This window comes from Panulirus ornatus, chromosome 11 (genome assembly GCF_036320965.1).
Source record: "Panulirus ornatus isolate Po-2019 chromosome 11, ASM3632096v1, whole genome shotgun sequence".
NCBI lineage: Eukaryota > Metazoa > Arthropoda > Malacostraca > Decapoda > Palinuridae > Panulirus > Panulirus ornatus.
Genome location: NC_092234.1, coordinates 58,569,910 through 58,596,789, shown reverse-complemented (window position 1 = coordinate 58,596,789; position 26,880 = coordinate 58,569,910). Strand labels below are relative to the sequence as shown.

The following is a 26,880-nucleotide window of genomic DNA, read 5'->3' as shown; positions in this document are numbered from 1 at the left end:
TGAAGCGTCTGGGGTAAACCATGGAAAGCTGTGTAGGTATGTATATTTGCGTGTGTGGGCGTATGTATATACATGTGTATGGGGGTGGGTTGGGCCATTTCTTTCGTCTGTTTCCTTGCGCTACCTCGCAAACGCGGGAGACAGCCACAAAAAAAAAAAAAAAAAAAAAAAAAAAAAAAAAAAATATATATATATATATATATATATATATATATATATATATATATATATATATATATATATATATACCGGGGTCGATGTGTGAAGCATCTGGGGTAAACCATGGAAAGTTCTGTGGGGCCTGGATGTGGAAAGGGAGCTGTGGTTTCAGTGCATTATACATGACAGCTAGAGACTGAGTGTGAATGAATGTGGCCTTTGTTGTCTTTTCCTTGCGACCTTGCGCTCATGTAGGGGTGAGGGGATTGTTATTTCACAAGTGGCAGGGTGGCAATGGGAATGAATAAAGGCAGACAGTATGAATTATGTACATGTGTATATATGTATGTCTATGGGTGTATATATATGTATACGTTGAGATGTATAGGTATGTATATTTGCGTGTGTGGACATGTATGTGGGTGGGTTGGGCCATTCTTCGTCTGTTTCCTTGCGCTATCTCGCTAATGCAGGACAGCGCCAAAGTATAATAAATAAATATAAATGAAAAAATGAGATAGGAGGATTTCCAGCCCCTCACTCCCTCCCCTTTTAGTCGCCTTCCATGACACACAGGGAATACATGGGAAGTATTCTTTCTCCCCTATCCCCAAGGATATGTATATATGTCATTTCCTGACACTATCTCGCCCTACAAGAAACAGCTTCCAAGGTTTACCCTATATGTTTCACCTGCACAGGTTCAGTCCACTGACAGCACATTGACCCCAGTACACCACATGGTTCCATTTCACTCTATTCCTTGCATGCCTTTCACCCTTCTGTATGTTCAGGCCCCAATCGCTCAAAATCTTTTTTCACTCCATCCTTCCACCTCTGATGTGGTCTCCCACATCTACCTTTGACACATACATCCCACATCTACCTTTGACACATACATCCTCTTTGTCAACCTTTCCTCACTCATTAGCTCCATATGTCCAAAATTTCAACACACCCTCTTCTATTCTCTCAACCCACTCTTTTTATTACCACACATCTCTCTTACCCTTTCATTACTTACCTGATCAAGCCACCTCACACCACATATTGCTCTCAAACATTTCATTTCCTACACATCCACCCTCCTCCACACAACTCTATAATATTGTTGTAACTACTACTCCTTCAAAAATACCCATTTTTGCTCTCCGAGATAACCTTCTCTCTTTCCACAGAATCTTCATCGCTCCCAGAACCTTCGCCCCCTCACACAACCTATGACTTACTAACCTATGACTTACTTCCACTTACATGGTTCCATTCTCTGCTAAGTCCACTCCTAGATATCAAAAACATTTCACTTTCTCCAATTTTTCTCCATTCAAACTTATATCCCAAATAACTTGTCCCTCAACCCTGCTAAACCTAATAGCCTTGCCCTTATTCACATTTACTCTCAACTCTCTCACTTAACACTTTTCCAAATTCAGTCACCAACTTCCACAGTTTCACTCAAATCAGCCACCAGTGCTGTATCATCGGCGAACAACAATCGACTCACTTCCCAAGCCCTCTCATCCCCAACAGACTGACACTTGCCCCTCTCTCAGACTCTTGCATTTACTTCCCTAACTAGCCCATCCATAAATCAAACAACCATAGGGACATCACACACCCCTGCCGCAGAATGACCTTCAATGGGAACCAATCACTCTCTTCTCTTCTTACTCATACATATGCCTTGCACCCTGGATAAAAACTTCACACTGCTTCGGCTAACTTATCTCCCACATCATATGTTCTTAAAACCTTCCACAAAGCATCTCTGTCAACCCTAGCATATGCTTTCTCCAGATCCATAAATGCTACATACAAATCCATCTGTTTTTCTAAGTATTTCTCATATATTATTCAAAGTAAAGACCTGATCCACACATCCTCTACCTCTTCAAAAACCACACTACTCTTTCCCAATCTGATGCTCTGTACATGCCTTCACCCTCTCAATCAATACTCTCCCAAAAAATTTTCCAAGAATAGTCAACAAACTTATGCCTCTGTACTTGGAACACTCACCTTTATCCCCTTTGCTTTTGTACAATGGCACTAAACATAAATTCCACCAATCCTCAGGCACATCACCATGATCTATACATACACTGAACATCCTTACCAACCAATAAACAACATTCACCCCCTTTCTTAATAAATTCAACTGTAATACCTTCCAAACTTGCCACCCTGCCAGATTTCATCTTCTGCAAGGCTTTCACTATCTCTTCTTCACAAACTTGAACATCATGTCTTAGAGTGTGAAAAAATAAAGCCTTTTAGGGATCGATCGAAACAAACCCTGCTAGAAATGTCACACCACCTTATTGTTAATAACAAGATACCCAAAATTTTGAGTTTATATCCACTTTTTGCATCTAATCAGTTAAAATTACCATATGAAACTATGTAATACATGTACTGAAATACAAATTGTAACATATGAGCAAGACTTTTATGACCCATGTAATCTATTTGTGTTACCACTCACAGGATGAGCATGGGGTGCCAATAAATATGCCAGGGACACCAGCAAAAATCAATCACAAATCAAATCTTCTTTCACCAAACCACTCTCTCCAACTCTGTAACTCTGCAAACAACCCCAATCAAAACAACCTACATCTGCCACTCTATCTTCAAACACATTCAACAAACGTCCAAAACACTTCATCAGTACCTGTTATTGCTCAATCTCTCCTGGTACTTCCTCACGCAGGTTTCCTTTCCAAGCTTACTTATTCTCACCACTCTCTTCTCCCCAACATTCTCTCATTTTTTGAAAACCTCTACACATATTCATCTTCACCTCCACACGATAGTGATCAGACATCCCACCAGCTGCCCCTCTCAGCACATTAACATCAAAAAGTCTATCACATGCCTAACAATTAACACAGTCTAATAATGCCCTTTGACTATCTCTCCTACTCACATAGCATACTTGCGTATATCTCTCTTTTTAAAATGTTATTCCCAATCACCAATATTTTTTCATCCCAAATAGCTCCACCATTTTCATTCACAACACTGAATACCCAAAGTGCAACAATTATACCCTCAACTGCCACATTACTCACCTTCGCGTTTAAATCATCCATCATCAGTACACAGTCTCGTGCACCAAAACTGCTGACACACTCACTTGGCTGCTCTCATAACACTTGCCTCTTAAGATCTTTCTACTCAGGACCAGGTGCATAAGCACCAATAATCACCTCTCTCTCTCTCCATTCACTTTCTTTTACCCACATCAATCTAGAATTTACTTTCTTACACTGTCACACACTCCAACAACTCCTGCTTCAGGAGAGTGCTACTTCTTCCTTAGCTCTTGTCCTCTCACCAACCACCTACTTTATTCCCAAGATGTTTCTAAACAATTCTTCCCCTTTACCCTTGAGCTTCATCTCACTCAAAGCCAGAACATCCAGGTTTCTTTCCTCAAACATACTACCAATCTCTCCTTTATTCTCATCTGGATTACATCCACACAAATTCAGACACCCCAATCTGGTCTATGGCATTAATGATGTTCACAATAAGACTGTGATTTTACCAAAGTAGTCAATATGGTGAAACAAATAGAAAAAAATCTAAAGGCATGCCAGGAATCCACCTACTAAGTCGCAAACATTATCAGTTACGACTTGCTCATCAATTTCTCCATTTCAGAACTAGGAAATAAGGAGCATAAGTCAACCAAACATTTGTTAATGTAGGTACAGATTTGTAAATTAATGCCTACTTGCCAACTGGCTTTCTCTAATGCAGAACTTAAACTAAGTTACTCACTGTAAAGTTTGCTTTCCAGCAGCATGTAGCCCATTATTTAATTAAGTGCAGAATTTACCACAATTTCTGTAAAACATATAATAAAATATAGGGCATTATCATTTTTCAGCCCATTAAATTCCATAGTGCAAACATTAAATTGAAAGGATAAAAAAAAAGATCAAATATGAAAGGAAATATATTTGACAAGGGGAAAAACAATACAAGAGCAAAATTTGAAAAACAAATAAAACCTAACTACCTAACTCTAAACTGGGACTCTTAAGTTGAGAATATATCTGCCAACAACTTTTGTTACCCATGATACCCTGAGACAAGATATTATGAACATCCATTTGTGCAAAAACAATTAAATGAAATATTAATTCATACGGTACAACATGATCTAAACAAACATTTCACAAATCCAAGAAACTTACTCAGAGTTAAAAAGTCTTCTTAAGCTGAATGCCTGATTATCTGCTCAGCATATAATGGAATGCTAAGTATATCAAACTAATAACAAGCATTCAGAATTATGCAATTAGTTACAGCCAATAAACTGCCATAAAAATCAGTCAGTATCATATAAATCCTAGGAACCATGCAAATAATGAATCGCTTCTACTTCAAGCAACAATAACTACAGTAGTCTTAATCATAGCAATACTCACAAAAGGACCCAACAATCTCGTTCAGAATCAAAAATTTTCATGTTTCTGTACATGCACTTGTTTGCCTGAGTGAATAGCCATATGTTCACCAAATGATAAGCTTAACAGCTTAATTCTTTCCCATTAAATGCTAATCACAAGCAAATAACAGCATCTACTTATATATATATATATATATATATATATATATATATATATATATATATATATATATATATATATATATATATGAATGTAGGTTTGCGGCAGGGGTGTGTGATGTCTCCATGGTTGTTTAATTTGTTTATGGATGGGGTTGTTAGGGAGGTGAATGCAAGAGTTTTGGAAAGAGGGGCAAGTATGAAGTCTGTTGGGGATGAGAGAGCTTGGGAAGTGAGTCAGTTGTTGTTCGCTGATGATACAGCGCTGGTGGCTGATTCATGTGAGAAACTGCAGAAGCTGGTGACTGAGTTCGGTAACGTGTGTGAAAGAAGAGAGTTAAGAGTAAATGTGAATAAGAGCAAAGTAATTAGGTACAGTAGGGTTGAGGGTCAAGTCAATTGGGAGGTAAGTTTGAATGGAGAAAAACTGGAGGAAGTAAAGTGTTTTAGATATCTGGAAGTGGATCTGGCAGCAGATGGAACCATGGAAGCGGAAGTGGATCATAGGGTGGGGGAGGGGGCGAAAATCCAGGGAGCCTTGAAGAATGTGTGGAAGTCGAGAACATTATCTCGGAAAGCAAAAATGGGTATGTTTGAAGAAATAATGGTTCCAACAATGTTGTATGGTTGCGAGGCGTGGGCTATGGATAGAGTTGTGCACAGGAGGATGGATGTGCTGGAAATGAGATGTTTGAGGACAATGTGTGGTGTGAGGTGGTTTGATCGAGTAAGTAACGTAAGGGTAAGAGAGATGTGTGGAAATAAAAAGAGCGTGGTTGAGAGAGCAGAAGAGGGTGTTTTGAAATGGTTTGGGCACATGGAGAGAATGAGTGAGGAAAGATTGACCAAGAGGATATATGTGTCGGAGGTGGAGGGAACGAGGAGAAGTGGGAGACCAAATTAGAGGTGGAAAGATGGAGTGAAAAAGATTTTGTGTGATCGGGGCCTGAACATGCAGGAGGGTGAAAGGAGGGCAAGGAATAGAGTGAATTGGATCGATGTGGTATACCGGGGTTGACGTGCTGTCAGTGGATTGAATCAGGGCATGTGAAGCGTCTGGGGTAAACCATGGAAAGCTGTGTAGGTATGTATATTTGCGTGTGTGGACGTATGTATATACATGTGTATGGGGGTGGGTTGGGCCATTTCTTTCGTCTGTTTCCTTGCGCTACCTCGCAAACGCGGGAGACAGCGACAAAGCAAAAAAAAATATATATATACATATATATATATATATATATATATATATATATATATATATATATATATATATATATATATATATATCCTTTCTGAAAAATTATCAAGGAATCTTTCAACATGCATCATGCTTCTGTGAGAACTCACAGGTGTTACTGGCCTGCACCTGCGTATGATTTTGCTGCAAGTTAGAAGTTATTTCCAGGAAGATATATAATCAGTGGAGTTTCTCACTCCTATACAGTTTATCATTTCCCTGCTACTGGATGTAGTACATCTTTCAGGTTGCAAGAGCCATATAAAAAAGGTATGGGGGCTATAAAATCGAAATCAACAAGATGAAACATTTATGTGGCAACTGTTTGAGGTGGGATGGAAAAGCATATAGAGGGATGAATGCAGGAACAGATGGGCAAACAAACCAGGATGAAAACGAAGGCCTTTACAGAAACCACTGTAGGGGACTGATGAAAAAATACTTTTTTTTCTCACATATATCATACTACACTGAGAAAGAGTCCTTATGATTACACCACTCATTTCATTCCATATTTAACCTTCATACATTATGATTAATTTAGTTTCCTCTCACTCACAAAATCATACACTTCTATAATAAAGCTGACGAGTGTTACCAATTCCTTACCAGTTGCTATGTGATATAAGAGTGACTAGTTTATTCAGTGTTGTCATTACTACTGTGAAAACCCTTAAACTAAAATTGATCCAAGGTTCAGAACCTTAAACTGATATATATCCAAGGCTCAGAACCTTAAAGATACAAATACATGGCTCTTAAATTGATATAGACCCAAGGCTCAGAACCTGAAACTAATACAGATCCAAGGCTCAGAACCTTAACATAATTCACCCTCAGGTCTACTTCACTTTTCGGTCATTATGGTATAAAAGTGGGACTCTAAATCAACCTTTCAAAAATAATATATTACTACTACACACAACTGTGAAGTAGATATATTCTCTAACAATAATTCTATATTCTACATTTGTTATGAATACCTTTGATTTATCACTACATCTTTATTGCAACAAAATAATGGAACCTCTCTAGATTCAAAACTGTCTTTGCTAAGCCCCAAGCTATGCCAAAAAATTACACTGGTCAACAAAGATACTGTCCAATGGAAAAAATATCCGTTTCTGATGTATTATTGCACAGTGAATCCAAACATGTTTTCAGAATTTCTCTATCACCCATAGTCTTCTTGTTCCAGCATACTAGCATATCATTACGTACAGTATATATGTACCAGTGCTCTATGGAGCATTTGAAACAAAGTTTAACAAACATAGCTATTTTCATTGTTTGTCAAGTGCAATGGCTTGTTTTTGAAAGAAGAATCCTACATAAATGATCCACCAGAGGCCTGCCAAAACAATTGGAAATGTTAGGACATTCAAACAGTGCCCCTTCTTGACTAGCAGTTCTCTTGCAGGTTAGAACTCATTATGTAAACAGTGTCCTTTCCACTCTGTTGACAAATTGTGCTTTTGTTTATCTAAGTGTTGTGCTAATACCCTATCTACCATTATAATGCCAAGAAACTATACAAATAGTCCGAATTCTTTCTGCTATATCTGCAGTGAATCAACATTCATATTGAAAAATGTTCTTTCACACCCCTCATTAAAAAATGCTATGAGCATTACTTTGGTTGCAAAGTGGGTGACCAGGACAAAAGTTTGGTGCCCCATATTTGTTGCATCACATGTCAGGCTTCTCACAGCATGGCCAAAAGGTTCATGCCATATGCTTTTTGCAATTCCTATGGCTTAGAATAAATTCAAAGATCACACTTCGGATTATTACTGCCTGACAAATATAAATGGTATAACATCAGAATCCAAGCATACTGTTAAATATCCTAATTCACCATCTGCTATGAGGCCAGTACCTCAGTCGGAATTACCTGTGCCAGTGTCTCCAAGAAACATGAAACTGACAGGGAGTCTGGTGATGAGAAAATAGACCAAGTAGAGGACAATATGGATCCAACATTTGAAGAGCGCTGTTCAAGTGAACCACATTAGCCAATTCAGGGAGATCTTAATGATCTCAACCACAATGTAAAATTGTCCAAGAAGCAAGCCAAATATTTTGGTTCCAGGTTAAAGGGCTGGCATCTTCACCATAATAAAACTAAAGATTGTTTTTATCATGATCGCCATGTAGTTTTCAAAGAATTTTTCTCCCTTGAAGATGATCTGGAGTTTTGCAGTGATGTTCATTCTGTTTTGGAGGCACTTGGCCACGAATATAACGCAAACGAGTGGCGCTTGTTTATCGACTCATGAAAAGTAAGCTTATCAGAGGTTCTACTCCACAACAGAAATAAGTTCCCTACTGTTCCTCTGGCTCGCACAGCTAACATGAAGGAATTGTATGATAACATGAAGCCTCTTTTCGAAAAAATTAAGCATGGGGACTAAGTGGAATGTATGTGGTCACTTAAAGGTTGTGGCGCTTTTACATGGAATGCAACTTGGTTACCTAAAGTCCTGTCATTTCCTCTGAGTGGGACACCCAGGACAAGAAAAATCATTACATACAAAAAAGTGTGGCCAAAACGAACCTCACCAACTCCATCGAAGAATGTCACCAATCCTCCTCTTACTGATCCTGGGAAAGTTTATCTACCTCCTTTGCACATTAAACTCTGGTTGATGAAAATTTTTGTCTAAGATATGGATAAAACTGGCCATGTACACATATTTGAGGAATAAATTCCCCAGAATCAGTGATGCAAAAATCAAGGGGGGGTATTTTTGTAGGACCACAGATCAGGGAACTGCTTCCAGATGAAAAGTTCGATGAGCTAGATGAAGATGAAAAAACTGCAAGCTATCATTTAAGGGAGTTTGCAAAGTTTTTGGGGGGATTCACAAATCAGAAAACTACTGTGATGTAAAATATCTATTGACTTCATATAAAGCTCTGGGGTACAAGTCTAAAAATTAACTTTTTGGACTCGCACATAGACTTTTTCCCAGAAAATCTTAGGACAGTCATTGATAAGGATAGCAAAAGATTTCACCAGGACATTTTGGACATGGAAAAGTGGTACCAAGGAAGGTGGAGCCACTCTATGTTGACAGATTACTGCTGGACACTAAGGAGGGATGTTCCCGAGGCCAAATATAGCCAAAAATCATACAGTTCTACATATTAGTGGTAAGTTTTTTCAGTGTAATTACAGCCCCATTCATGAATGAGTAATATAAGCATATTGTAAAATTTAACTGCTCTGTCACTTAAAAACTATGCCTGATAGAAAAATTCTAAAAACATTTGAATTCAGCATAAAAAGTACTATATGGTCTACCTATTTTAGTTTGTGGGACAAAAAAAAAAATACTTAAAATTTTGGTGACCAGTGTTATTTTCTCTTAAAAACTAGCCACAGGAAAATAAGCAAAGCTGAAACAGAGATGGGGAATTTCAATTTTTGCATCAACATTTGTGACAAAACATGAAATATGCAGAATCTTACAATGAACTGATTCATGACATAAATTTCTTTGACGACAAAGTTTTGGGAAGACACTTTTAAGATTTTTTGGTGTTACAGTGTATGTTCTTCAGTACATGTAATATCAGTTAGAATGACAAAACTATCATTGGATATGCAACAAAATTTCACATTATGTTTCAAGTCTTTACTAAATATCCTGACTGGCTTACATGCATATCAGCATGGCTACTTCCAAGGACTCATCATATTGAAAAATATTAAAAGCACCTACTTATAATATATAAATGACTATTTTGGGGCAAGCCTTAATCCATTAAACTCCTTAGGAAGCACTGTTGATTGTCACCATTTACAATGATGAACAGATGATTACTACCTTCAGTCCCTACACATAAACTCAAATAATATCGCATGGGTTTTCAAGAGTGGCCTAGTCATATGTATTTGTGCTTTTTTGAATAGTTTCAAAATATGATCTATAAATGAGTAAGTACATCCCAACCACTTTCAAATAAAAATAACTTATCAATAAACTTGTACAGTATTCCTTTGTATTAACTTACAGAGAGGAAACCTTAACTTATATCTGTGCAATTACTTGGAACAATTAGTGAACAACTTGCATCACATACGGAAGTTATCAAAGCAAAACCATGAAGTTCCTATAAGCTTATGCTAACAGTATTTCACACGAATTAGGTCAAATTCTTCAAGTTTTTATTAACTTCAATAACAGTTCCTTTACCTACTCCAAAGGGTTTGCTCCTATGACCTCTTAACATTAATTATGTGACTCTTCCATTAAGGTTCCAAAAGTATGCATTTCTGATGAGAGCTACATCCTATACCTCTGTGCCTATGAGCAATAAAGCAAACTAACAAATGATTACTGAAGCTGACTGGATCCTAAAGCATACCTAATCTAATGCTAAGATTAATTTTACTGCAGTTACAACAACAGAATCCATAAATCTCATACTTTTACAAAGGAAGTGATCACCTTAATTTGTAGACTTGATAAATCTAAAAATCTTAATATAACAGATACAAGTTGTCCAGATAGCATACCAATAATTCTACCTTTGTTTAAAAACTTTCTGCTACCCACACATTTCTACAATTTTCAATGATCCTGAAAAATTCTTCTGTAATATGTACCTCTGTGAAACATAGTTAGCATCCTTGATCACAACCACAAATTCAGCACCTTTATGTAAATATAATGATCTATACATGTCCAATTCTATACAGAAAAAAAAAAATAATTAGATGTATGTAATATGTCTAATTCATTCAAATACAGATTAAGACCTCTTTTAACAGACATGAAATGTTTAGGAGTTAGGGAAAATAGAAAGCTACCCATGTATTCCCTTGTCATAGTAGGTGACCAAGAGGGGCAGAAGTAGGTGGCTGGAAATCCTCCCCTCTTGTATTACTTTCCAAGAGGAATTTTCCCCTCTAAACCTCTGTCATCTGTTCTTGATTTTGCCTCATTCACACAAGAAATGGCAAGCATGTATGGCACAGGGTGGCAATGCTGTTCCCTGTGGTGTGAGGTGGTGCAGAGAATGCACATATGTATATGTCTATGTGCATATGTATATGCTGACATGTATATGTATGAATACATATATGTGTGTATGCGAGTGTATGTATATATGTGTGCATATGAGTGGATGGGTCTTTCTTTGTCTGCTTCCTGGCTCTACCTCGCTGGTGTAGGAAACATCAATCAAGTATAATGATAAAATATATATATATATATATATATATATATATATATATATATATATATATATATATATATATATATATATATATATATTATCTATTTATATCTATTTTATTATACTTGGTCGCTGTCTCCCGCGTAAGCAAGGTAGCACAAGGAAACAGACGAAAGAAAGGCCCAACACACCCACATACACATGTATATATGTATATACATACACGTCCACACACGCACATAAACATACCTATACATTTCAACATATATATATATATGCATACACAGACAAATACATACATATTTTTCTTATACATACTTAACTGCTGTCTCCTGCGTTAGTGAGGTAGTGCAAGGAAACAGATGAGGAATGGCGAAACCCACCTACATACACATGTACATACATAAACATACACACACACACACACACACACATATACATACATATACATTTCAACGTATGCATACATATACATACAAATGCATGCACATGTACAAATCCATACTTACTGCCTTCATCCATTCACATAGCCAATATATATATATATATATATATATATATATATATATATATATATATATATACATATATATATATATATACACATATATATATATTCCAAAATAGGAGTTATGGGAGTATGTGATAGAATGTAAGAAAGTAAATTCTCGAATAATATGGGTAAAACTGAAAGTTGATGGAGAGAGATGGGTGATTATTGGTGCATATGCACCTGGACATGAGAAGAAAGATCATGAGAGGCAAGTGTTTTGGGAGCAGCTGAATGAGTGTGTTAGCGGTTCTGATGCACGCTCCCAGGTTATAGTGATGGGCGATTTGAATGCAAAGGTGAGTAATGTGGCAGTTGAGGGAATAATTGGTATACATGGGGTGTTCAGTGTTGTAAATGGAAATGGTGAAGAGCTTGTAGATTTATGTGCTGAAAAAGGACTGGTGATTGGGAATACCTGGTTTAAAAAGCGAGATATACATAACTATACGTATGTAAGTAGGAGAGATGGCCAGAGAGCGTTATAGGATTACGTGTTAATTGACAGGCGCGCGAAAGAGAGACTTTTGGATGTAAATGTGCTGAGAGGTGCAACTGGATCATTATCTTGTGGAGGCTAAGGTGAAGATTTGTATGAGTTTTCAGAAAAGAAGAGAGAATGTTGGGGTGAAGAGGGTGGTGAGAGTAAGTGAGCTTGGGAAGGAGACTTGTGTGAGGAAGTACCGAGAGAGACTGAGTACAGAATGGAAAAAGATGAGAACAATGGAAGTAAGGGGAGTGGGGGAGGAATGGGATGTATTTAGGGAATCAGTGATGGATTACGCAAAAGATGCTTGTGGCATGAGAAGCGTGGGAGGTGGGTTGATTAGAAAGGGTAGTGAGTGGTGGGATGAAGAAGTAAGATTATTAGTGAAAGAGAAGAGAGAGGCATTTGGACGATTTTTGCAGGGAAAAAATGCAAGTGAGTGGGAGATGTATAAAAGAAAGAGACAGGAGGTCAAGAGAAAGGTGCAAGAGGTGAAAAAGAGGGCAAATGAGAGCTGGGGTGAGAGAGTATCATTAAATTTTAGGGAGAATAAAAAGATGTTCTGGAAGGAGGTAAATAAAGTGCGTAAGACAAGGGAGCAAATGGGAACTTCAGTGAAGGGCGCAAATGGGGAGGTGATAACAAGTAGTGGTGATGTGAGAAGGAGATGGAGTGAGTATTTTGAAGGTTTGTTGAATGTGTTTGATGATAGAGTGGCAGATATAGGGTGTCTTGGTCGAGGTGGTGTGCAAAGTGAGAGGGTTGGGGAAAACGATTTGGTAAACAGAGAAGAGGTAGTAAAAGCTTTGCGGAAGATGAAAGCCGGCAAGGCAGCAGGTTTGGATGGTATTGCAGTGGAATTTATTAAAAAAGGGGGTGACTGTATTGTTGACTGGTTGGTAAGGTTATTTAATGTATGTATGACTCATGGTGAGGTGCCTGAGGATTGGCGGAATGCGTGCATAGTGCCATTGTACAAAGGCAAAGGGGATAAGAGTGAGTGCTCAAATTACAGAGGTATAAGTTTGTTGAGTATTCTTGGTAAATTATATGGGAGGGTATTGATTGAGAGGGTGAAGGCATGTACAGAGCATCAGATTGGGGAAGAGCACTGTGGTTTCAGAAGTGGTAGAGGATGTGTGGATCAGGTGTTTGCTTTGAAGAATGTATGTGAGAAATACTTAGAAAAGCAAATGGATTTGTATGTAGCATTTATGGATCTGGAGAAGGCATATGATAGAGAAGCTCTGTGGAAGGTATTAAGAATATATAGTGTGGGTGGCAAGTTGTTAGAAGCAGTGAAAAGTTTTTATCGAGGATGTAAGGCATGTGTATGTATAGGAAGAGAGGAAAGTGATTGGTTCTCAGTGAATGTAGGTTTGCGGCAGGGGTGTGTGACGTCTCCATGGTTGTTTAATTTGTTTATGGATGGGGTTGTTAGGGAGGTGAATGCAAGAGTTTTGGAAAAAGGGGCAAGAATGAAGTCTGTTGGGGATGAGAGAGCTTGGGAAGAGAGTCAGTTGTTGTTCGCTGATGATACAGCGCTGGTGGCTGATTCATGTGAGAAACTGCAGAAGCTGGTGACTGAGTTTGGTAAAGTGTGTGATAGAAGAAAGTTAAGAGTAAATGTGAATAAAAGCAAGGTTATTAGATACAGTAGGGTTGAGGGTCAAGTCAATTGGGAGGTAAGTTTGAATGGAGAAAAACTGGAGGAAGTAAAGTGTTTTAGATATCTGGGAGTGGATTTGGCAACGGATGAAACCATGGAAGCGGAAGTGAATCATAGGGTGGGGGAGGGGGCGAAAGTTCTTGGAGCGTTGAAAAATGTGTGGAAGACGAGAACATTATCTCGAACAGCAAAAATGGGTATGTTTGAAGGAATAGTGGTTCCAACAATGTTATATGGTTGTGAGGCGTGGGCTATAGATAGAGTTGTGCGCAGGAGGATGGATGTGCTGGAAATGAGATGTTTGAGGACAATATGTGGTGTGAGGTGGTTTGACCGAGCAAGTAATAATAGGGTAAGAGAGATGTGTGGTAATAAAAAGAGTGTGGTTGAGAGAGCAGAAGAGAGTGTTTTGAAATGGTATGGTCACATGGAGAGAATGAGTAAGGAAAGATTCACCAAAAGGATGTATGTGTCAGAGGTGGAGGGAACGAGAAGTGTGAGACCAAATTGGAGGTGGGAAGATGGAGTGAAAAAGATTTTGAGTGATTGGGGCCTGAACATGCAGGAGGGTGAAAGGCGTGCAAGGAATAGAGTGAATTGGTACGATGTGGTATACTGGGGTCGACGTGCTGTCGATGGATTGAACCAGGGCTTGTGAAGCGTCTGGGGTAAACCATGGAAAGTTCTGTGGGGCCTGGATGTGGAGAGGGAGCTGTGGTTTCGGCGCATTATTACATGACAGCTAGAGACCGAGTGTGAACGAATGTGGCCCTTGTTGTCTTTTCCTAGCGCTACCTCGCGCACATGAAGGGGGAGGGTGTTGTTATTTCATGTGTGGCGGGGGTGGCGATGGGAATGAATAAAGGCAGACAGTATGAATTATGTACATGTGTATATATGTATATGTCTGTGTGTGCATATATATGTATACGTTGAGATGTAACCATGGAAACGGAAGCGAGTCACAGGGTGGGAGAGGGGGCGAAGGTTCTGGGAGTGTTGAAAAATGTGTGGAAGGTGAGAACGTTATCTTAGAGAGCAAAAATGGGTATGTTTGAAGGAACAGTGGTTCCAACAATGTTATATGGTAGCAAGGCATGGGCTACAGATAAGGTTGTGTGGAGGAGGGTGGATGAGTTGGAAATGAAATGTTTGAGGACAGTATGTGGTGTGAGGCAGTTTCAGCGAGTTAAGTAATGAAAAGGCAAGAGAGATGTGTAGTAATAAAAAGAGTGTGGTTGAGAAAGCAGGAAAGGGCATATTGAAATGGTTTGGTCACACTGAGAGAATGAGTGAGGAAAGATTGACAAAGAGGATGTGTGTGTTAGAAGTGGAGGGAACGAGAAGTGGGAGACCAAATTGGAGTTGGATGGATGGAATTAAAAAGATTTTAAACAATCGGGGCCTAAAATACAGGAGGGTGAAAGGCGTGCAAGGAATAGAGTGAACTGGAACGATGTGGTATAACGGGTTGGACCTGCTGTCAATGGATTGAACCAGGTCATGTGAAGCATCTCAGGTAAACCATGGAAAGTTTTTTTTGGCCTAGATGTGGAAAGGGGGCTGTGGTTTCGGTTCATTACACATGACAGCTAGAGACCCAGAGTGAACGAACGTGGCCTATGTTGTCTTTTCCTAGTGCTACCTTGTGTGTGCGCGGGGTGGGAAATGCGGGGCTGTTTCATGTGTGGCAGGGTGGCGCAGGAATGGATGAAGGCAGCAAGTATGAATATGTACATGTGTGTATGTCTGTGTATGTATATGTATGTATATGTTGAAATGTATAGGTATGCATATGTGCGTGTGTGAGCGTTTATGTATATGCATGTGTATGAGGGTGAGTTGGGCCATTCTTTCCTCTGCTTCCTTGCGCTACCTCGCTAACACGCACGACAGCGACAAAGTATAATAAAAAAAAATCAATTGATCACCATTATTAAAAAGTCATTGCACAAGAAGCCAATTCTGTGCAGCATGCCATAATTCTTGTCAGTTTGCTCTTAGTCGCTATCATTTTAACTATCTTTTATGTCAATTTAGAGAACATTTCAAATCCATATGTCTGGAAATGGCTTGCTAGTGCAAGTACAGGTAAAGCATTAAGGTGTCCTCGAAAGTGATTACTACAGATTTAAAGATGCAAAAGACACGAAGGGCAGGTGGGCATCAGGCACTTGTGGAACAGTCACCACATCCTATGCTGCAAAAAATTCTTCCCACACAAGTGATTAGCCACTGGAGATGATGCAAAGCAGGCCATGTAGCAGTACATGCACTCTTGGAACATGGCAGTAATCAAGCCCAAACAAATTTGTGAATGTTTATTAAATCTAGTTTAATATGGGATTTATAGTAATGTCCGTTTTATCAATAAAATGCCAAAATAACATCTGCAGAACCATTATATAGCCATTCTATAGCACTTACTGGTGTAATTATTGACACTGTCGAGAATGCATCTCCACATGAGCCATATCATAATGACCCCCTTTAACAAATTTTCCATATTATGGACGTTCCTCAAACATGCATCTAATCTGTTATAAAAGGTCTCTATATACATCAACCTAAAATACAAAATTATTCATACCTAATATCTGAACATTCTTAAATACACTGTGATAATTAGAATCCCTGGAAAAATAATTGTAAAATATAATATCTATATGAGAAAATATGAAAACTAATGCAATCGAGACAAATACTGTGGCAAAAAGCTTTGCTACCACACAACAAGAAGGACCAGCTTTGTTCCCAACAAAAATAAATGCTGGTTACATTTACACTCATTAAACCTAGATATCCTCACATGTCAAGGGTCATTACATTAAATATTGTCTAACATATGTTCTACCAAATATGTGCACACTTCAAACCTGTTATGACACATCAGTATATATTCACACTAATTATTTTGTTCAATAGAGTGTTGAAGGAAACAAAGTTATCTACATACAAGATTTTGGTGCTTAAGAGAAATATCAATAGGATTCTCTTCCATCTTAGTTTTGAAAAGATTTACATTACTATATTCTTGTTCATCTCTTATTGTCAAGCTTTACAAGAAATTTGCATTCTACTGGGGGTAGGTAGAGGTATAACAGGCTTGTAGTTTCATAAATATTCCCAGGTTAAACAAGTACTTTATTACCCAATTTTATAACAATAAATTATGGCCTTGAGTTTCTTTTAACATCTGAAAGCAGTTTTAAACAAATTCATTTAAAATTTTCAGATACAATCAACACCTATCAATCTACGATGAATACAAAAATAAATAGTGTACACAGTAGCAGTGTACATCACAAAGTTTTCCACAGGCACACACTGGACGGAGACGAAAACAATAAACAGGTCGAGATCATACTGCACACAATCAACTTTTTCCACTTCAAGTTCGGCAATATCAACATAAAGCACCTACTACTAATGAAAAACATGATTGATTTTACCAATGACTTGAAGAATCTCAACTGAAGTTTAAAATCCTGAGTAATTCTGCATAACGCAGATGCATATGGAAGTGTTTCAGGAAGAACTATATAATAACAGCTTCTCATTTAAGAAAACTTGTTAGTATCAACCCTCTTGTCAATTTACAGTACCACAGTACCTATTAAACTCATGATAACCTTGGAGGTTGCAGTTTCTACATTAAGTAGTCTGTCAAACTTTTAAGGCAAGCAATTACTAGTGCTTAGTCAGAATGACAGCTTATATTTTACAAAAAATAAAATTCATTTGCTTCAATGATAGAAACTAACAGCACTTGACAGGCTGTCATCAAAGAAACATCTACACAACTTTGACATTACATCAAAATGTAGTAGGAAAATAACCAAATCCTTTTCATATTACATTTTAAAAGCACTCATTCTCTTCATTAACATGTTATTCATTGAATTCTCCACCTATATGGTATATCACAAGATATGGAATGACAAAATATCAAACATTTTTAAGGCTCTTGCCCTAAAACACTTTTACAAAATTTTCAAATCAATAAGTTTTCAAGTAGCACTACATATGTGGAATGTTCCCAGTGTCAGCCTCCAAAGAAAAGATTCTAAAAGGTAATTACTATTGGAAGAACATTAAAAAACTATAATGAACTCACTAATAGTTATCACATTTTACTCAACGCAAAACTCCGATTTCCATTAAATCTTTTGGTAACAATGTACTCTTTGCATATAACATCCAATTGATACAAGAGATACTACCATAAGCATAATTCCAACTAAGATTGGTGCTGGATCAAAGGTATCCTGGGTCCTGATCTTATGGCCATATAAGCTAAGGAACTTCATAATGACAGCATTGGTCCATCCAAAGCCTTTTTGGGTCTTGTATTCACCTCCTCCTCCACCCATTCCAATCTCAGTTACCTTATATTTCTCTAGCATGTCATGTTTAGAGGTGTTTTTGTAAGCTTGGTACACATTCAGCACCCATTTTTGTGCTAAAGAAAAAGAGAGATTCTCAGCACGAGGGTTATACCTTCTAGCCTTGTGTAATCCCAACACTACAATGTACTGCAATGGAGCCCATCCATTAGGCAAGTCCCACTGCTGTCCTGATTCTAGCAAAGATGTTGGGACACCTCCTGGATAATTACTGATATTATTCCTGTCAATATAAGCAATTGCTTGCTCTATCAAAAATTCTGGAGTTCTCTCTTTTCCATAAGTTTCTGTCCAAAGAGGCATTAAATTTGAGGGATAAAACCCAGGTATGGGTTTCTTCTCTACCACATTATAATCTAACCACATTCCATCTCGGTCACTCCAGAAGATGCGGCTCATGGTTGTGTTGACTTCATCTGCCAAAGTTTTGTACATTTTATGTTTGGATTCAATTCCTAATATTTCAAAATATTCAGATAAAAGTCTTGCATTCATACCCATCAGGCTATTAAGACATACTGGGGCTATAGACAAGATATCAATATCTGTCATGTTAACGGTATGCTCCCCATTTGCCAAGAACCACCGAGAGGAAAAATCCCAACCACTCTCAGCTGCTGACTTGATCCCAGTAAAGACCCTCAATTTCTCTTCCTTGCTCATACCTCTCACAAGCTCTTCATCCCAGTAACAAGACTCTGGTCTGGAATTAGTTGTGATGACTCTATACTGAAATAATCTATAAACTCTACCATCTACTGTGATAGAAACTGATCTGTTTTTATGCCAAAAACTGTATTCTTTCTCTAAAGCACTAATGGAAGTATTCAAAAATTTTATATCTTTGGTGTACTTCCAATACAGATCCACCATAGAAGTCAAAAATGGTGGTTGAGATCTTCCTAGGTAATATTTTCTATTACCATTGGGTATATATCCAAACTGATTTACAAGATATATGAAATTTTCAATCATGCCCTTAGCTGTGACATACATTTCTGAAAGGAGGAGGCCTTCAATAATCCAATATGAATCCCAATAATACACTTCATAAAAACGTCCTCCAGGCACAATAAAGGGGTTTGGAACATAGAGATACGAGTACAGGCTGTTGTTTTCATATACATCTATAGACAATTTCCGTCCAAGTGACTTCCATATTCTATTTACTTCTCGAACCCAGTTTCTTAAAGGAAGATCATAAACATCATTTGTAAACTTTGGCTTTGCCTTCCAATCTTCTGGAATCCAAATTTCAAATTCTGTACCAGGATTATCAAAATTCTCTGCAATGAATTTCTTTAACTGATCCTTATTTGGATGTTCTTTAGTCTTCTTTAATAAACTGTCAAAACTGTTCTCTACCTCATCTGGTGATTTCTTTAGCTTCATATCAACAATATATTTACTATCATTGAAGATCTTTGCCATCTGCACATGATACAGGAGTTTATGATTACAATATATATTACAGACATCCAGCATCTTCTTATCAGCATTTACATGAGCATCATCAATATTCCTAACACATTTCACCCAACAACACTGAACCACAACAAAACACCACAACATTAGATGACCACTGTACAACATCCTCTGGTTTTGATTGCTTACACAGTCAATCTCCACATGGCCTGAAAAAGTAAGTAATAAAAAATATTTATAAATTGATGAATATATTAACAATCCAATAAAATAAATAATTGAATGAATGAACATGCAATTAAACAAACCCTGGACCTCTCTTATGGGGATCTTGCACCTGTAAGGATGCATTACACTCTTCAGCAGGAAAATGATGGACTCGTCTGTATTGAGAAGTTCCATGACAAGATTGTATGTACTTTTCATCCACTGAAGATTAACCATCACCAAAGGGAACTATTCACTCACAGTGTAACCTAAACATACACATCTGCTCCCACTTCCTGGAGAAACATTACCTGGGGATCCACTTATGTGGTGGTCTAGAAGACGTGCATCAATAATGTAACACAGAAAAAAATGAAAAAAATGTCTAAAACTGCAAATGGCAATAATGAACAATCAGTCTGGCAAACAATCACTCATCAGAATGAAAGTCACCTTCAGCAAGTTTGCATCATTGTCTACTGATGAAAGAGAGTACAGTTTGAGAGAACATTTTGCTACAAAGAAGTCCATATTATTTCCATGCTACTGGGGCTGCATGAGCTCCAGGAAAAGGGATTCTGGAGTAAAACCAGTACCCTTTCATGAAATGGGCCTTGAAGCAATTACAAATACATGAATTATCATTAAATGAAAAGTATATAGATGTTCCATAAGTACATCATTTGCTTCCTTTGAGGAAAAAATTCTGTTCTCTCAAGTTTACCAATTCTATCACGCACACACACATGCATAAAAGGGTGAGTGGGGTTGAAGGTCAAAGAGTATCACTGGATTCAGAACTGATAGGCTCACAGAGGTGAGGTTGTCAAATACAGGTACCTCTCAATTTATGAGTTGCATTCTTGAAAATGGTCTCATAAAAAATATGTGAATCAAGTTATATAAATAATGGAGATTGGGGGTTTTCATTATCAATGACAGTACTGAATACTACATCAGTGAAAAACTTCAGTATACACATTCCAGGAAATAGAAAACACAATAATATACATACTTTACAAAGAATTCTATTAAAAATACAAATTTAATTTCATCACTTAAATTTACTGCTTGCTGTGGCTGATGGAGAGGAGAGTGAGCGGAATCACTGGGGAAGGGGATCATCTGGGTCAGATGACGGAGTAGTGGAAGGTGGTGGTGGTGGTGGTCGAGCAGGTTCAGCTATCATATCACTAGATATTGATGGCTGGTCCTCTTTACGAGTGTCCTTTTTCTTCAAAAAGGTATCTAGGTGTTGTCCGTTTAGCCTTCTCTGTCTCCTCATGTTGGATCTTTTTATAGCATCTGATGTTTGCCAATTCATTCCGTGTTTAAGTTATCTTTGTCTAATATAATGAAAGCATTTTTCTAACTCAGTGCTGGCAATTCACCACCATGCAGCTACCCTAATAATGAATGCCATATTCCAAATTTAAGCCGACATAGATTAAAACAGTCTAAATGAACTGTGTGGGCTATTCTAAAACTAGCATAAATCAAATATGCATATGTCAAGAGGTTTCTGTACTTCATGAACACGATGAGAGAGGCAGCAGGTGGAATGTTTGATCATTATCTTGGCCAAGGTCAATATGAAAGTTCATAGCCGTTTAAAGAAACGTGAATGTGCATGCAGTGAAAGAGTGTCAGCTTGAGAAAAGGGCCTGTGCAGGGATACCAAGAAAAATTGAACAAAGAGTGGTTTAAGTTGAGAGTAAATGAAACAAGAGGTGGGGGGAATTGGAGAAGACTAGAAAGCATCCACAGTGTCTGCAAAAACATGGTCCACTTCCCCACATGTTTTCAAGGGCAATGACACACATATCACTTCATCAGCTCTCCTTTGGACTTTATCTCCATCTTAGGATGCCCGAGTGTGGAATTAGCAAATGCTCAAGAAGTATTCTACGCCGTTGTTTTGGTTCCAAAGGGCCAATCTCCTCAATGAAGTTAGGTGCTGATGAGGCGTTGCAAGAAGCAACCACTCAATTGTCAATTCTCATAGCCTAGCACACCTAGAAACCTAGAAAGTGGTTTAAGTTGAGAGTAAATGAAACAAGAGGTGGGGGGAATTGGAGAAGACTAGAAAGCATCCACAGTGTCTGCAAAAACATGGTCCACTTCCCCACATGTTTTCAAGGGCAATGACACACTTACATATCACTTCATCAGCTCTCCTTTGGACTTTATCTCCATCTTAGGATGCCTGAGTGTGGAATTAGCAAATGCTCAAGAAGTATTCTACGCCGTTGTTTTGGTTCCAAAGGGCCAATCTCCTCAATGAAGTAAGGTGCTGATGAGGCGTTGCAAGAAGCAACCACTCGATTGTCAATTCTCAGAGCCTAGCACACCAAGAAATCTCAAGTGTACCCACATTTTCCTGCTTCTAGGTGAGAATTTGGGCTTTCTCTTCCTTAGAAAGGTAAAAACCAACCATCATGAAGCTCAGGTGGAAGAAATTCACTGTTTAGAAGCAAAATTCCCCAAAAAGGAGTTAAAACCTGGAGGAGTAAAGAACATCATTCCCTCAAGACACCCTGAGGGAACACTGAGGTGGGTTGCTGGTGCTTTTACCATTAGAAACACTTGTCTCAGTGACCATGTGCATGATGATTTCACCCTGAGAGCGTCATATGCTCGTACTCACAATAACCCTAAGTAATGTATCAACTTTGAAATATATGGGAAGCAAACAAGGTTTATTGCTGAAACTAAGTAAACAGTGCTTACCATACATGTGCAGGTGAAGTGTACTGTAATACATGTATTAGTTAAGATGCAAATGTATGCAAAAGGATGGACTGGTGGGATGAGGAAGTTAATGTAATAGTGAAAGAGAAAGGGGAGGTACACGGATAGAATCTACTGGGAAAGAGTGGAAGAGATTAAAAGAAATAATGTATTAGAGTAAGCACCAGGAGCTCAAGAGGAGAGTATAAGCTGCTAAGGGAGTATAAGGGAGCAAATGGGAACTTCAGTGAAGGGCGCAAATGGGGAGGTGATAAGTAGTGGTGATGTGAGAAGGAGATGGAGTGAGTATTTTGAAGGTTTGCTGAATGTGTTTGATGATAGAGTGGCAGATATAGGGTGTTTTGGTCGAGGTGGTGTGCAAAGTGAGAGGGTTATGGAAAATGATTTGGTAAACAGAGAAGAGGTAGTAAAAGCTTTACGGAAGATGAAAGCTGGCAAGGCAGCAGGTTTGGATGGTATTGCAGTGGAATTTATTACAAAAGGGGGTGACTGTATTATTGACTGGTTGGTAAGGTTATTTAATGTATGTATGACTCATGGTGAGGTGCCTGAGGATTGGCAGAATGCTTGCATAGTGCCATTGTACAAAGGCAAAGGGGATAAGAGTGAGCGCTCAAATTACAGAGGTATACGTTTGTTGAGTATTCCTGGTAAATTATATGGGAGGGTATTGACTGAGAGGGTGAAGTCATGTACAGAGCATTAGATTGGGGAAGAGCAGTGTGGTTTCAGAAGTGGTAGAGGATGTGTGGATCAGGTGTTTGCTTTGAAGAATGTATGTGAGAAATACTTAGAAAAGCAAATGGATTTGTATGTAGCATTTATGGATCTGGAGAAGGCATATGATAGAGTTGATAGAGATGCTCTGTGGAAGGTATTAAGAATATATGGTGTGGGAGGAAAGTTGTTAGAAGCAGTGAAAAGTTTTTATCGAGGATGTAAGGCATGTGTACGTGTAGGAAGAGAGGAAAGTGATTGGTTCTCAGTGAATGTAGGTTTGCGGCAGGGGTGTGTGATGTCTCCATGGTTGTTTAATTTGTTTATGGATGGGGTTGTTAGGGAGGTGAATGCAAGAGTTTTGGAAAGAGGGGCAAGTATGAAGTCTGTTGGGGATGAGAGAGCTTGGGAAGTGAGTCAGTTGTTGTTCGCTGATGATAGAGCGCTGGTGGCTGATTCATGTGAGAAACTGCAGAAGCTGGTGACTGAGTTTGGTAAAGTGTGTGAAAGAAGAAAGTTAAGAGTAAATGTGAATAAGAGCAAGGTTATTAGGTACAGTAGGGTTGAGGGTCAAGTCAATTGGGAGGTGAGTTTGAATGGAGAAAAACTGGAGGAAGTGAAGTGTTTTAGATATCTGGGAGTGGATCTGGCAGCGGATGGAACCATGGAAGCGGAAGTGGATCATAGGGTGGGGGAGGGGGCGAAAATTCTGGGAGCCTTGAAGAATGTGTGGAAGTCGAGAACATCATCTCGGAAAGCAAAAATGGGTATGTTTGAAGGAATAGTGGTTCCAACAATGTTGTATGGTTGCGAGGCGTGGGCTATGGATAGAGTTGTGCGCAGGAGGATGGATGTGCTGGAAATGAGATGTTTGAGGACAATGTGTGGTGTGAGGTGGTTTGATCCAGTAAGTAACGTAAGGGTAAGAGAGATGTGTGGAAATAAAAAGAGCGTGGTTGAGAGAGCAGAAGAGGGTGTTTTGAAATGGTTTGGGCACATGGAGAGAATGAGTGAGGAAAGATTGACTAAGAGGATATATGTGTCGGAGGTGGAGGAAACGAGGAGAAGAGGGAGACCAAATTGGAGGTGGAAAGATGGAGTGAAAAAGATTTTGTGTGATCGGGGCCTGAACATGCAGGAGGGTGAAAGGAAGGCAAGGAATAGAGTGAATTGGAGCGATGTGGTATACTGGGGTTGACGTGCTGTCAGTGGATTGAATCAAGGCATGTGAAGCGTCTGGGGTAAACCATGGAAAGCTTTGTAGGTATGTATATTTGCATGTGTGGACGTATGTATATACATGTGTATGGGGGTGGGTTGGGCCATTTCTTTCATCTGTTTCCTTGCGCTACCTCGCAAACGCGGGAGACAGCGACAAAAAAAAAAAAAAAATTATATATATATATATATATATATATATATATATATATATATATATATATATATATATATATATATTTGCTTTTTATTTATTTTGCTTTGTCGCTGTCTCCCGTGTTTGCGAGGTAGCACAAGGAAACAGACGAAAGAAATAGCCCAACCCACCCCCCTACACATGTATATACATACACGTCCACACATGCAAATATACATACCTATACATCTCAATGTACACATATATATACACACACAGACACATACATATATACCCATATATACGTATGTATATACATGTGTATGGGGGTGGGTTGGGCCATTTCTTTCGTCTGTTTCCTTGCGCTACCTTGCAAATGTGGGAGACAGCGACAAAGCAAAAAAAAAAAAAAATATATATATATATATATATATATATATATATATATATATATATATATATATATATATATATATATATATCCCTGGGGATAGGGGAGAAAGAATACTTCCCATGTATTCCCTGCGTGTCGTAGAAGGTGACTGAAAGGGGAGGGAGTGGGGGGCTGGAAACCCTCCCCTCTCGTTTTTTTTTAATTTTCCAAAAGAAGGAACGGAGAAGGGGGCCAGGTGAGGATATTCTCTCAAAAGCCCAGTCCTCTGTTCTTAACGCTACCTCGCTAAAGCGGGAAATGGCAAATAGTTTGAAAAAAAAAAATATATATATATATATATTGACATGCCTTGTGAAATGACAAGAATACAGTTCATGGTGTGGGAGGAAAGCTGCTAAATGCAATGATGTTTTTAACAAAAGTGCAAGGAACGTGTACAAGAAGAAAGAAAGAATAGCAAGAAGTTCCTAGTGAAGGTTGATCTGTGGCAGGATGTGCAATGTCACCATGGCTGTTTAATTTGTTTATGGATGGGGGTAGCACATCAAGGTATATGCAAGGCTTGGAGAAAAGGGAAAGTATGTAGTCTGTAGTGGATGATAGGGCTTGAGAACTGACTCAACTGTTGTATGTTAACGACACACCATTGTGGCACATTCAAATGAGAAACTGCAAAGGTTGGCAACTAAGTCTGGGAGTATGTGTGAAAGGAGAAAGTTGGGATTAAAAGTGAAATGTTATTAGATACAGCAGGGTAGAGGGGCAGGTTATTTGGGGTACAAGTTTGAATGAGCAAATTCGAAATGAAGTGTTTTTGATACCTGGGACAGACATGACAGGAAATGGATGACAGTTGGAGAGGAATGACAGAGTGAAGGTTGTGGGAGCATTGAGGGACGCATGGATAGAATGGTCATTATCTGGGAGGGCAAAAATGGGTATGATTGTAGGTATAGTCCTGAACCCAAACAATGATGTACACCCAAGAGGCATGGGCTATATGTGATGATGTATAGAGGGTGGAAGTGTTGGAAATCAAATGTTTGAGAACCATATGCAGCATAATATGGTCTCAAAAAGAATGTGGTTGAGAAAGCCGGAGAGGGCGTCCTGAAATGGTTTGGACATATGGAAAGAATGATCAAAAAAAGGTTGAAAATAGGGATATGTGTCAAAGTGGAGGGGGCTTGGAAAAGGGGGAGACCAAATTGGAGATGTAAGGATGGAGTGAAAAAGATATACAGTGAGCAAGGCCTGAATATGCAGGGAGGGAGGGATGTGAAAGGTGTGCACAGGACAGAGCAAACTGGAATGATGTAGTATACAAGGGTAGACATGCTGTCAATGGACTGAATCAGGACAGGTAAAGTGGGCAGGGGAAAACTTGGAAAGGTCTGTGGGATGTGTAAATGGACGAGAGCAAATAAGGCCTGTTTACACCTGTTCCTACCACTACCTTGCTAATGCAGGCAATACCAATCAAATGTGAAAAATAAAATATCTGCTTTTAAATGAAGCCAATATTTTCCCTGATAAACTAGCCCTTATTCAGTATCAATCTATACACTGCTCTTAATTGTGAAACACTACCATAAAATTGCACAGCAAAATTGCTGAAATTCCAATTTAATAGTAACATGCAGCTATGACTAAACGTTTATTACTACTTACTAAATTTTAGTTAAATCTTGGCTGCTAAGTGAAATAATGAGAGGTTTTCACAAGCTGTGAAATCTTATGTAATTCATCCACCTC

General features: G+C 38.5%; 1 protein-coding gene across 2 annotated transcripts in view; it reads right to left on the bottom strand.

Annotated features, from left to right (window-relative positions):
• The window catches only part of LOC139751575 (trehalase-like), a 49,412-nt gene that overhangs the window by 21,333 nt on the left and 1,199 nt on the right, over positions 1 to 26,880 (bottom strand). Inside the window, exon 2 of one of the 2 annotated variants that reach the window (XM_071667157.1) lies at positions 15,299 to 19,911. The exons of the other annotated variant lie outside the window; for it this stretch is intronic. Coding sequence (XP_071523258.1) covers positions 18,032 to 19,870 — 1,839 coding nt within the window. The 5' untranslated portion in view covers positions 19,871 to 19,911 and the 3' untranslated portion in view covers positions 15,299 to 18,031. Of the gene's footprint in view, positions 1 to 15,298; positions 19,912 to 26,880 lie in introns of those variants that run through there. 2 annotated transcript variants of the gene reach the window in all.